Here is a 14624-nt window from a genome sequence, read left to right on the forward strand (position 1 = left end):
TTAACTCTGTTGGTAACATACTCTCTAAAGGGCTCTGGCAGCACATAACATTAGCCTGCTGTTAGCTAGTAGCAGTATCAAACTGGAGTCGACACAACAACAAACTAAAGCTAAGCGGTCAAAAGTGTTGCTGTATTTCTTGTGAAAGGATTCCGACACTTGGACGTGCAGAAAATATTTAAAAACAATTCAGTGTGTATGGAGTACCAAATCCAACTTCATGAAGCACTTCATGATGCACAGGATTCATTTGAAAACAGAGGGATACTCCATGTTTGCATTTTTTAAGAAAACTTTTTTTTTTTTCTGGCACCGTTTAGGCACAGGTATTAAAGTATAGAATTAGTATAAGTATTGGAAAAACTAAATGAAATGATAACCAACCATACTGATATACCTCTGCCACAAGTTTCACTTGAACTGGATACAGAAACTGTTATTAGCTGTTAGAAGCAGTTGATGTTTGTCATTTGAACTGTTGATTTGTAGGTTATTTCCCTTTAAGTTACCTTATCACAACCTGTGCAGCTGATGATGACATCACCACGCCTCTATTGGCTTGTTTTGTAAAGCCATCCGAGAGCAAAATACAAGACTTTACCTAAATCATTGAAAGTGACTTAAGAATGTACAAACAAATCCTAACTTAGGATCCACATACAAAACTTGCTTTTACAGCATCATTAAACTTGCACTGATTAAAACTGTGGGATGCAGATCAGAACTTCAATTAAGAATTTGGGATCCATCGGATACCTGAACAAGAACGAATCTTATCAAATTGTTATAATTGCCTAACACTACCTTAAACAAAACTTACTTGCAATTTGAGTTTAATAAGTCTAATATCACTGTTCCTTTCTGTTGGTACTGTAGGATTGGTCATGTATTTTACATATAACACATTTTCAGAGTCTATAAGTACCTGTAAATGCCCTGTGGTACATAGAGTCTTGAGCAACATCTTGTACAATCTGCAACTGAGCACATGATAATCATTTCCACATCAGGAAAACAGTAATTTACCAATATTTAATATACTACTCATAACCAACTAGTTTCCACACAGCCACATTTGTGTATGCTTCTAAATCTGAATATGAGTATGTGTGGAGTATACCGCATATAGTCTGTTATGCTTCAGTTACATTATATACTGTGTGACAGGTACTCAAGTCACCGCTGCTGCTAAGCTGTCTGGATATTGATAAATAATTCATGATGTCCTAGTTATGACTTCTTTAGCAGTTGTCTCATGTCAGCTCTCAGCTCCATGCTACACACACACACACACACACACACACACACACACACACACACACACACACTCGCCCACGCCCACACACATATCTCCGATATCTCGTTCGTGTCATAGTTGAAAACATTAGTGTTTTTAACTATCAAAACACCAATGTTTGTCTTTTCATAGTTGTCCAGAAGTCCAATCCTTGCCTAAATGTAATTCTAACCTAAACCCATAAACCCTTTGTCTCCACAACTCCAAAATGTCCCCATAACACCATAATGTCCCCATAATGCTAAAATGTCCCCACAACTCAAAATTGTTCTCACTGCATGGAAATGTTCTCAACTCCAAAATGTTGCCACAACAATGTTTTTTAACCAAAATTGGTCCTTATAGCCATAGAAAGACACACACCTGAATGCACATGTGGCCTTTCATTATTTCCCTGTTGCACATGCTTACTCTGCTTCTCTGAAAGGAGCAATAAAGGATTGAAATCATTCTTATACCATGATGCAAAAGGGTCATGCTGTTCGGCAGACGGATAAATACATGAATGTTATTTCAAACAGGCCTTAGGTAGCTAATGTGTTTCCTCTGAAGGAGAGGAAATAAGTTCTGGCTCTCGTGCAGCAAGAACAAGGCTGAGTCTTAACCTCAGTGCTGTGAGGATAAGCTTTAGCCAGATCTGACCGTTACTTACTGTAACCTTCTAGTTTCTCTGAGATGAAAATGTATTTACTGAGACAGCTGTCAGATAAATAGGAAGAAAAAGAAACGTACAGTTCGGTCAGTGTATAGCATGTGAATCTGAAATGCTGTAAAGGAAAGGTAGCTCCACCATTATTTGCACAGGGTAAGAAATTCAGTGTCTGTCAGTTTGCTTTAAATCCGCTTGTGTAGTGTGTTGTACAGAATTCAGTTCAGTGACATACTAAGCTTTCAAACACAGTGCCACTGCAAATTCACATCTTTCACTGTTACAGTTGGTTTGGATGAAATATCTCCCATGGCTGCCACAGTCTTACTGTACTGTACCTCTTCTACACCATCAAGTGGATACGCTCCATTTGCAGACATCTTGCTAACTCAGTGCTTTGCCCCACTATCTACTCCTGGTTGTATATTAGTACTCAAAGTAAAACCAGTAATTATAATGGCTAATCTATAGAGAAATATAATGCAGAAACACTCATCATAATGACTAGACTACTGCTCAGTCCCTTTATGCTGCCCATATACTATATACTACTATTCAATCCTGTCGCCTACAAAATACATTTGTATCTGTAGCACCCCCAGCTGAATGATGGTCTGACTCTCTTTGCTGATGGTTCTCAACGCTTTATTGACATCTCCAACACACAGAAGGGCTAGGAGGAAAAATACAAATACAAATATTACTTCCCTTGATATCCTTATAAAGGATCTTTATAGCCCTTTAAAGGTGTGATCAGTATGAGCATACTTGCCCCCCATATTGTAAAATTAAACACACACACATGTGGTAATGAGCGACCATTTTTACCCACGTGTAACAAAGCCAGGGCATGCTAATGGTACGTTTACATACTGGCATTACGGCGAATACAGCTCACACACAGTGATCTTGTTAGCTTACACACACTCACATAGTTGTCCTTAACCTTAGCAAAACTGCTAAAGTACGTTTTAAATTCACTCTATATTAACAACAATAAAAAACGAAATATCCACAAACCTTGTGCCCTTATCAGCCAGGTGCTAAACCAACTAAAAGTATGATTTATCATTCATTTGCAAGGCACACCTGCCATTTTATCTAACGTCTTTTGTTTACTGGCATTACCTTTTCAAAATATAAGTATACTGTTTCTCCTACCGTAAATACCAATTTCAAAATAAAGACTTCCAATTGTGCATCTATTTGGACAAAATTAAAAACAGAGTTCAGAAGATATCTATAAAATGCATTATAATGAATACTATAAAATCTTCATTGTGGATAAACAAGGTAGGATGAACACATATTTTTTTAACTTCATATTAAAAGCTCTACACACATCCAGCACACAAACAATAAATAGGGATATTATATTGTAGAACTGTTTGAGGAGGACTCACTAATGACAGGAAATAGTTCTGAAGTAGCGTGAGAGAACAGGTCATTTATTTTGCATCATGACTGACACCTTAATTATGACACAGTGCATTAATTGACCTGTCAGCAGAAGGTATTGAAAGATCACTGTTGTACTACGATTTTCTTTTTTTTTCAGTTATGGACTGTCAGACTGAGGACCATGCACTAAACAGGGTGATTTTAGATACAGCCTCACCTAGGACATGGAAATGGATATTTGAGCACATGATTTTCACACTGTAGGCTGTGGTTCACGTTTTACATCCCACTCTCTGTCAGGTTTAGGCTGAGAAAACACTGGGTGGATGTGTGTTTAAATATTTAAGAAATCACTCTTTCCTAATGTCAGCAGTGCCACACTAGCAGTGGGGCTCAAAATTTCCATTCATGGTCCCCAGTGGGTGAATCCAACTGGTCCCCTGAGTTTAGGTTGACATTTTTATTATTGTGGAGAATAGCTTGACAACTATTGGATGTATTAGTGATCCTCCACCATCAGGTCAAAATAAAATTTGTCCCGAACTTTGGGTGATGACAAAATCATAAACCCACTATAACCTGATATGTTAGTATATTAAATTGTGAACATGTAAACATGCTGATGTTAGCATCACTGTGCCTAAGTGCAGCCTCACAGATATGCTGACATGGCTGTAGACCTTTGTTAAAGATTTATGTCTTAACATATTGTTTGCTTTAGTCTTTTTATGTCATTGGTTGACAGAAATAAATAGAATATCACAAGCCTTTCCCTTACAGCACTAGTATTTAAATATATTTATAAAGTCATTATTAGATGTATAAAAAAGATTGATTTCAATTCATTCCTTAGATGCTGTCTTAACCTGAATTTGCAACTTAGAGGTGAGTGTTTGCATTGTTAACCAGTTGGTTTTCAGTCTGGTTGTTTTTTCTGACTGTTGTTGCTATGCCAGATCCTAAGATTCTGGTTGGCTCAATCTGTTGTACTCAGCATATAAATAAGCCAAGGAGAAGTAGGTCAGGTTTCTCCTCCCTTCTCTCACTCCGTCTCTCTCTCCTTCCTCTGAGTTGCTACATGTTTGTCTCGTCTCCCTCCTCCCTGTCCTGCTGCTTCTCCTCTTGATGTTGCAGCAGAGAAAGCAGCTTTGTGGATCCCTCCCTTTAGAGATAGTGGGGTCTCTTTAGCTCCCCTCTCCTACATGAGGGAGCAGAATTCAGTCATCCCTGCTGGCTGTTTGCCTCCACAAGGGCTCCGTTAGAGTGATGACAGACAAGAGACACTCATGGTAAAATCCAAACAAAAATAATCACCCTGTCTCATGGCTGGGAAGTGGTGATATTTTCCAACCCTGACTTGCTGAGATGTGTTATCAGGGTGAGAGCTGAATTTGAAATAGACGTACACTGACATTAATCTCCAGAGATTCACTGGACACTCGCATATTATCTTTAAACGTTGTTTTCAATCCCACTGGTCTTTTCTTGTCTGCCAGCTGGAAGTCACAAAAGGTTTAGATTATATAGATAGAGTTTATGTCAGTGATGGACAGCAGCTTTTACCCTTCCATCCCCAGCAGGGGGCCACAACATGGGGGGTGAAAGCAAGGGGCTTTACCCACATAGATAAATACAACAGGCCTCAGCCATTAGGTTCGGCCAAATACCATTTTTTCAGCACTTTTCACTGAAGGGCCAACACAGGTTTACATGTGCATGCTTTGGTGGACTATTATCTGTTTATAGCTACACTAGTGGCTGTAGGATAATAATATATTAGAGTTATGTACAAATGTTGAACCAAGAATTCAAAGACTTTGGCTGACTCTGACTTTATACTACTCAAGGCTTATATGTTCAGTTTTAGTCAAGTATCATAATCAATCAATCAATAAAAAAAATTTGTAAAGCCCATATTCACAAATCACAATTTGTCTCATAGGGCTTTAACAAGGTGTGACATCCTCTGCCCTCAACCCTCAACAAGAGTAAGGAAACAGGGTAAAAAGAACGTAGAAACCTCAGAGAGCCACATGTGAGGGATCCCTCTCCCAGGACGGACAGAAGTGCAATAGATGCCACGTGTAATGGAGAACATCAGGAAGATAAGGGTATTTACAGTATTGATTAGAACACTTTGTACCATAATGGAAGGTCAATGAATTGATGAATTATTGTCAGTAATGGTCGAGTATCTAAAGAGAAATATTGTATATCAAGCAGTCTTGTTGTAATAATAGTCCATGATCAGCAGCCACCACGATCATGATCCACAATCAAGATTGGATGCCACTATAGTCCACAGTCATTGTCCACTGCCGCCATCATGATCCACCATCAGCTGCCACCTCGATCGTGGTCCACCACCACTATCAGATGCCAACACGATACAGGATCCGCCATTATTATCACGATCAGCCAGCACGATATAGAATCCGCTATACAGGATCCGCCATTACGATCACGATCTCTGATTCACGATCCACCATCATAATCCATGATGTGGCCACAGCCGCGGCCCTGGATCTGTGGACGATAAGGCAAATGGACTCCGGGGGAGAAGTCAAGTCAGTAACATGTATTGATGAGATATTAATTTCTTTGATGTGATAAGGAGGGAGAAGAGGAAGGAGAAGCTGGGAAGAGAAGCTCCGTGTGTCATGTGTCCCCCGACCTTCTAGACCTATAGCAGCATAACTAAGAGCAGGTCCAAGACAAGCCTGGACCGGCTCTAACTATAAGCTTTATCGTAAAGGAAGGTTTTAAGCTACTCTTAAACGTACAGATGGTGTCTGCCTCCCGAACTGAAAGTGGGAGATGATTCCACAGGAGAGGAGCTTGATAGCTGAAAGCTCTGGCTCCTACTCTACTTTTAGAGACTTTAGAGACGACAAGTAAGCCTGAATTCTGGGAGCGCCGTGCTCTAGTGGGTTGATATGGTACTATCAACTCTTTGAGGTGTAATGGTGCCATATTATTAAGGGCCTTGAAGGTGAGGAGGAGAATTTTAAATTCTATTCTAGATTTAACTGGAAGCCAGTGTAGTGAAGCTAATACAGGAGATGTGCTCTCTTTTCCTGGTTCTTGTCAGGACACGTGCTGCAGCATTTTGGACAAGCTGCAGAGTCTTTAACGACTTACTGCTGGAGCCTGATAATAAGGAATTACAATAATCAAGTCTGGATGGAACAAAGGCGTGGACTAGTTTTTCTGCATCTTTTTGAGAAAGGACATGTCTGATTTTTTAGATGTTACGCAAGTGAAAGAAGGCGGTCCTAGAAATTTGTTGAGAATTAAAGGACAAATCAGGATCGAAGATCACTCCCAAGTTCCTGACTGTTTCATTGGACGCAAGGGCAATGCCGTCTAGCGCAGCTATATCATTAGATAATGTATCTCTATGGTGTTTAGGGCCAAGTATTAGAACCTCTGTTTTATCTGAGTTTAATCAGAGAAAATTGTGGGTCATCCAGGTTTTTATGTCCTTGAGACATGCTTGGAGTTTAGTTAATTGAATACACTGTTTAGGTTTTATTGACAAGTATAACTGGGTGTCATCCGCATAGCAGTGGAAATTTACCGAGTGTGTCCTGATAATGTTTCCTAGTGGAAGCATATATAATGAGAATAAAATTGGGACGAGCACAGAGCCCTGTGGAACACCGTGGTTAACTTTGGTGCGCACAGATGACTCATCATTAATTTGCACGAATTGGAATCGATCTGAAAAATATGATTTAAACCAGTTTAGGGCGGTTCCTTTAATGCTAATTAACTGTTCTAGTTTCTGTTATAAAATGTGATGCTCAATAGTGTTGAATGCTGCACTAAGATCTAGATTGTGGGGGTCATAGGTTAACTGTCAAGGTCGCTGTGACCTTACTGAAAATGGTTTTGGTCTTGTGAACACAACTTCTCAAGACATACTTAAGGGATTTTCTTCAAATTTGGTACAAACTTTCACTTGGATTCAAAGTAGAACTGATTAGATTTTAGTTAAAGGTCAAGTTCATGGTGACATCATGGTCTTGTGAATTAGATATATCATGAACACACTAAGGTATTTTCATTACATCTGGCACATTAATTTAGACTCAGGAATGACCTGATTAGAATTTTTAGGTGAAAGGTAAAGGTCAATCTGCCTTGTGAATGCCAATTACAAATTGTAAATTCGGAATAAATGTTCACTTAGACTCACAGCTCAACTGATTCGATGTCAGGGATCAAAGGTCACGGTGATATGAATTTGAAAAAGTAAAACTTTACTGGTTGGCGGAGGCAGTACAACAGCAGGGCGGTAATCCATTTAGTTTAGGCCATAACTTAAGATGTCACATGGTAATTATGACCCAATTTAACATGAACGTCCAAAGGTGAAAATTCAACTTCACTTTGACATCGTGACACTTTTCTAGCCATTATTCCATGCTGTAACTCAGGAACAGCAGGAGAGACTGTGATCATAGTTGACTGTTTGGCAAAAGAAAACAACTATGAGGCATGCCGTAACTATTCAGTCACACTGTAATAACATTTAAAAAGAAAAAAAATCCACTGAAAGAAAAACATATCAAGTTGTGTTGAATTGTTTCAGTAGTCTTCTGGAGCATTGCTGGAGGAAATAGTTTTACACAATGCACTAAAGTTTGTGTAGGTTGTTGGGGTGTGTTGAACACAGCATCCACAAAGCTCCTCGCTAACCTCTCATTATACCTGTTTAACAGCGGCATGTGTCTTTGTGACTTCACCACTGGGCCAGACTGACAGAGTTGTTAGAATGGCTGTCAACACTTAGTCTTAGTCATTAAACATATACCACCAGAATTCATGCAGGGTTACACCTATAACTCCTGTAATATAGTGAAATGATTTATGTTGTCGATGTTAAATTCATGTCATCCTCATTGTTATCAGTTTTTGTATTGTCACACCAGATTTGTTCCTTAGGCTGCTAGTAGCTGACAGTGAGTATAAAAGGTTACACATCATTCTCCCAGTTTTGATAACAATGGTTGATGTTTGGGGATATATCTGTTGCATCCTGTTATACTTGACCTGATTTCCATGCACAGTCTTTTTAGTGTCAAGATGAATCAGACAACTTTTCTCAGCATATTTCTCAGGTTCCAGGCAGTCCTGTGATCTGTCATGGTGGGCTGAGTGGAGGGCTGTCAGTCGATAAAAGTCTATCTCATACTCAAGAGAAGCTGCATGTGGCTGCAGGACTGCATCTAAATTAGCCTATTAACAGTACTAATAAGTCTAAAATAGCATTCATTCATATGTTCCAACACAAAGTGGCTAAGGTAGACTTTCAATAGATATTTTATTGTTTAAACTTTGCATTTCTTTAAAAAGAATCCAATGTTTTGGTGCCTTTATAAAATTAAACAAGTGCTACACTAAAGAAAAGGGTTTGAATCTGTATATAGTTGCTCTGATAAATTTGTATGTTTTACTGCATGGGAATGTGTTTCCACGCCATACTATCTCCTGAGTTACCAACAAACTAGCATGGGCCCAGCCGTACACAGCATGGGCCCAGCCGTACACAGCATGGGCCCAGCCGTACACAGCATGGGCCCAGCCGTACACAGCATGGGCCCAGCCGTACACAGCATGGGCCCAGCCGTACACATTACATTTTTTTGTTTTACATTTTTGTTCTTTGCTAAGTTCTCACCACAAATCAAACATTTTGATAAGGCAGCAGTAGTGCTGATGAAAGCAAATGAAACTGCCCACGCATTGTTTTCCTCAGTCTTTTCTTAATTTTGAATCCATAGCGAGCTTAAACACAGACACACAGACACACACACTTAGACACTATGTCACTGCCATTATTTTTGTTGCAGGACTTAATTATCATTTGATGTGCATACATTTCTTTTTTAATTCAGTATATTTTTTACATATTTTACACATAGCCTATTATAGATTGTATGTATTTGTATTCACAGTTACATCATTTTTTACTTTAGGTCTACAACAATGATAGCAAAGTGTACATTATTTGCATTATTACCATATTTTTTTAAAGCTAGGGAGCCAATAGAGATGGGCTAAAACGCTGCATGTTGCTCATGTTTCTCTTCATCTTTCCATTAAAGCTCTTGCTGAAGAACACTTCTCTGAGTCTTTTGAGGATCCCTTGCTAAGCCCTGACTGAAGTGAAGTGAGTTTCTTGTCATCAGAGAAGCTGTCAGAATGTGTCATGTCAGATCTTGACAGATGACCAGGTTATTTTATGGAGTTACACGCTGTATCTGTCAGTGATAGCAGCGTTAATGAGCCCACATCTGTGCTGTAAAATATCTGAGTCACTCAGGATGCAGTGGTTCACTCTGGACTCCTCTTTGAATCTCTGTCTTGACAGTGCTAGAAAACAGTGTCAGTGAACATGGTTAACATGCGGCAGTTTTATCATTGTGAGCATGTGAGCGTTAAACTTTGCAGAGCTGTTAACTTGGTTTTAAACTTGTTGTTTACACGTATGCGAGGCCTCTGCTGTGCCGTCGATCAGACAGTGCTGTAAAGGGAAGCTTAAGGATGTCAGTCTGACTTTATGTGATTGCCTATTTATCAGTGCTGGGGGTAAAGCAGCGTGGGACTGGATGTGTTCTGGGCTAAAGAATAAAAGGCATAACTAATAGCACTCCCTGGTGTTTTCAAGCCCGACCATAGACTGACGCAGTGACGGCAACAGCTCTTTTCACCTTACACTGCTGAATACTTTCAGCTTGTGTTTGCAGTGCAGGGAGAAACGTGGAGCGAGGCAAAAGTATGTGATTAATTTATAAATGTACGCCTTAACCTCTGTGTAGAGTTAGATTAGAAAGACTGAGGGAAACCTTTGATGTCTCGCTGAAGAATTTCCATGGCAACAGAGCGGTGACGGGGACTCTTTGTTCTTCACACTGTCGGCGTGCACACCCCGTGAATGAATGTTGTCGATATATTGAAGTGCGCGCACAGCATCTTAAGTCTTTAGTCTCCAGTGAAACGTTTTAGCGACAGATTTATTGATGTCCAGGGACACTGAGCTGCAAACAAAACATCCTTTGGTACTAATATAGCAATGTAAGAGACGAGTGACAAAATAACCACAGAGGAAGAACCAATCAAAGAACAAACTCTCTGGAGACCATGTTATGTAACAGAGAGTGAACTTCAGTGGATCTCAGCTTTACAATAGATGAATGTGAGGGAAGGGAGGAGACCAAGTCCTTCACCAGACATAATAACACACTGTACACAGGATAATAATGTATGAAGGATTCAGTAAAAACAAGTCAGACAACATGAAATATATGTTTTGAGTTTGGTGGAGCTGCACAGTTGCATTGACCCAAGAACACAATTCAAAGACCTCTAGAGCAGAGGTGAAATATTTATCTGAAAATTATTTGTTTTACACATCTGTAAGTTTGTACTGGTAAGTTTCTTTAGAAAGAACCATTTCATTTTGCAAGACAGAGCACAGAGTGAAAGTGACAACAACCCCAGAAATGCAACAAAAAACCCACATATAATGAAGGTGGAATTCACCACAAGTGATGGGCTCAATATGTATAAGCAATGATGTTTTATACATTTGCTTATGAACCTAACCTAAGTTTTTATTACATTTTGAAAGTAAGCATTTGGGTTTTGGACCTGTGGTCAGTTTTGGTCAGTCCTGCTGTTACTTCAGCAGGTCGCAGTCAGGCTCCCAGGGGGTTCACATGTGCAGTCTCACCAGGTCCTTTTGTACTTTATTGCTGTCTCTGTCGTCTTTAGAGGTTTTTCTTTAATATGTTAAAATTCCTTCTGGAAGACAAATTCGGTCAAAGTTGAAATTTAATATTTGTTGTTGCTTGTTTTTCTGAAGGCAAAGTTGAAAATACAATATGTGTATGTATTATTGGACAGTTTCACAGCAGCACTGCCTCTGTGTTTGGGTTTCTATCAAGTACAAATCCAACATCATCATTTCAATAAAAAGGAAAAATATAAATATAAAATAATGCATATGCATAAATAAAAAATAAGTATGGCACATTAGTGTAGGGGAAAAGGGGCGGGATAGTTTAAAGTTTAAACAAAATCTGGAAAAGAGGAAAAAGTATTTTTACTTGTAGCTGTGTTCTGCATTTACAGTAGATTCAAATTTCAAATCTAAAATTACAGGTGTTTCTTATCTGCTGAATCTGATGGTAAGTTTAGCCTCCTGTTTTGATGACTGATGGTGGTTCCTAGATAAAAAGATTAAACACAATATTTTCAAGTTTTGTTTTCTAGAAAATTGTGAATTTAATCTCAGACTAATGCAAATGTTTTACTTTATTTTCTCTGAATACCTCTAAGTATTTTCCTCATACATGTGCAACTTAAATTATTTATTATATTACCCCTTCCCTTGGCTCTATAATATTTTAAATTCAGTTAATGAGACAACATAGGTTTATATTAACTTTTAAAGTGTATTTTTTATATATACAGATTGTATATCGGGTGTATCTTTTACATCTGTCAGTTAAGTCCCCTCCTGAGACCACTCCCTGTAACACCTCTCGTGTAACATTTTTAGTTCTGTGTGTTAATAAATATGTGATTTCATATTTGTATTTGCAAAGAAGCACAGAGGTGATCCACAAAGTCTCAGGAACAAGGTTTTCTGGGCTGATGAGACCAAGATGAAGCTCTTCTTTGGAAGAGCTTCATACACTTTTTTACGTGAAACGGACAATTTTACAGTAACTGTAAGTGAATAAAATGTCTTTATGAAGTGATTTATATAGAATTTTTTATGCGAACAAAATGTCACACAAAGTGTTTACATCAAAAAAAGCCCATCCCATCCCCAAGTACCCACAATCACATGGATGGATGGATGGATGGATGGATGCACCAACACCACCGAACCTCACAGATCAGCCTGTGTGTTCTGGATTATGAGCAGATCCTTTTTTTTTCCAGAACTGCATTTTGGGAATACAATTTTTTGGTCAGACAACCCTGAATCTCCCTTTTGTTTGACCCTCTGCGATAGTCGACAGGTTTTATTCAAATGAATAAACAGATGAATGCTAATGTTGCTCCGTCTCTCAGACACTCATTTATATTATATCAACATCATAAGACCATAATATTATAAGTCCAGTGTGTGTGACTTATAGCATTTGATTCTTTGTCTTCACAAGAGAAGACAAAGAATCAAATGAAATGTGTAATTAATCTGATGTATGAACTCACTGTGATGCTGTCACCGTGTGTTCATCACATCCTGCCACTGTATATTTGTCCACTGCCGTGTCTCAATTCAGGGACTGCATCCTTTGGAGCCCACAAAGTCGGCCTCCTTCAGGGACCGCGTAGATCACGAAGGCTGAACCGGAGTAAGATGGTCTGGTCTACAGAGGACTTCTGTGATCAGTCTCACAAGCTCGTCCTGACCATATTGATATTGCCTAGCAACAGAGCTGAAGAAAGTTGCCCATTGGTTCTGTCAGCTGTTTAGTTGAGTTGAAGCATGACAGTCAAGCAATGCTGAAGCGCAGTGAATCCTAGGATAGGTGGGGCTGGGAAGAATCCACCCGTTGGAGTCTTTGTTTCTCTGGGATGTAAGGAGCCATTTGTCGGCCTTATTTGAAGCAGTCTTGGAACTGGGACAATTTAGTCGCCCCATTGTGACGCAGTCGGTCTTCAAATGCAGCCTCCGAAGGATGCAGCCCCTCAATTGAGACACCGCTAATGATCCCTATTCATTAATCCTTGATGACTAATCAGCCGGTATATAAGGTAAAGACTAACCTGTCCCGTTCTTGTCTTACAGAAAGCCTACTGTGGCCACTGTAGTGAAAGGATATGGGGGCTGGGCAGGCAGGGCTACAAGTGTATCAACTGCAAACTGCTTGTCCATAAGCGCTGTCACAGACTCATCCCTCAGACCTGCCAAAGGCTTATGGTGAGTATTTCATGTTCATGTTCCGAGCAGCAGGAAGCAGAGCGCCAGCTTGTCATACCTAACGCCAACGCAGTCACCCAATATACTGGCAAACTCTGAAAAACAGATTACGTGTTGTCGACATGTATGATGAAGATTTCCTTCCCTCAGCCAGAGAGTATTAAGTGATAACAGGACAAGTGGAACATGACTCAGATACTTTAACTGAACATGTTCGTGACTTGCAGTGATCATTTCTATGTGAATTTATTATAATACTGTACTTACTTGAGTCATTGGTGAGACCAGGGAACACGACAACACTGTAATCTAAATGGATCATGAAAAACAAGTAGTCCAAAATATACATTACTATGTTTGCGTTTGAAAATGCATCAACTCTGTTACGGATACGGCTAGCATCCACACTACTCTGAATTTTTAAGCCAATAAAATGGGGATGTTTTGAGTCACTGCTGGCCCCGTTTTAGTTTGAAAACTCCAGGGTTGCATTTTAGTCTGGACGGGCAGAAACGGAGATGTTTGGAAACAATGATCACACTCACAACAACTTGCTGACTGGGTCTTTTCCTTCGTAATGACTTCCAGAAGGAAACAACCAGCATTAGCCTCGGCTACCAGTGTAGAACGCATAAAACGTGTTGCTGACCTTGTTGTCTTTGCCAACAGCTGTTGTTCAGTTAAATTCTGCATTTTACAATGAAACACCTCCTTACATGTGTAGGAGACAAGCTATTATTCCAGCAATCTGGGACAATTCCCATGTCCAGCAGGACCTGGTAAATTTGTATGTGTTTTCAGGTGTGTTAGTATGGGCGGAAATTAAAACTGATATGTAGCCAGAACATTTGAGTTGACAGATGTTGACAGTTGACTTTTTAGTTGTTTTCAAACTAAAAAGTAGTAGTATGGATGAAACCTATGAAGTTTTTAACACGTTAAACAGGTTTTGCTACTGCCTCATATATACAAACTAAACTGTAAACATCTGAAATGTTTCTAATATCCCTCTCCCATAGACAAACTGTGCATGTAAATGCAGCAAGTCAAAGCTGGCGCCTGATCTGGCTCCATATCTGCTGGATAATACCATTGGACAGTTAGGCTGGTCATTTTTATTGTTCACTGTGGATTTCTTCTTATTATGGAGGTGTTGTTGTGAGTCTGATTGTCAGACTGCTGGTGATTCTTGCACCATCTGTTTTCTTTGTAACAGTCTCCCTGTGCTCCAAGATCCCTGCAATTAACCGGATGACTGAATTTAAACATTTATGACAGAAAGGCTAAAGCCTACAAGGTTTTTGGTAGAATCTTGATTCAAACATCTG

The 14624-nt window shown here is 39.4% G+C and overlaps 1 protein-coding gene across 3 annotated transcripts in view; it reads left to right on the forward strand.

Moving 5' to 3' along the window:
- prkcz (protein kinase C, zeta) overlaps positions 1 to 14624 on the forward strand; it is a 135447-nt gene that overhangs the window by 65567 nt on the left and 55256 nt on the right. For all 3 annotated transcript variants that reach the window (XM_035160068.2, XM_035160069.2, XM_035160070.2), the window contains one exon: positions 13165 to 13296. In XM_035160068.2, the coding sequence (XP_035015959.1) occupies positions 13165 to 13296 (132 nt within the window). The remainder of the gene's footprint in view (positions 1 to 13164; positions 13297 to 14624) is intronic.

The sequence above is a fragment of the Hippoglossus stenolepis genome, chromosome 6 (genome assembly GCF_022539355.2).
Source record: "Hippoglossus stenolepis isolate QCI-W04-F060 chromosome 6, HSTE1.2, whole genome shotgun sequence".
Classification (NCBI taxonomy): domain Eukaryota; kingdom Metazoa; phylum Chordata; class Actinopteri; order Pleuronectiformes; family Pleuronectidae; genus Hippoglossus; species Hippoglossus stenolepis.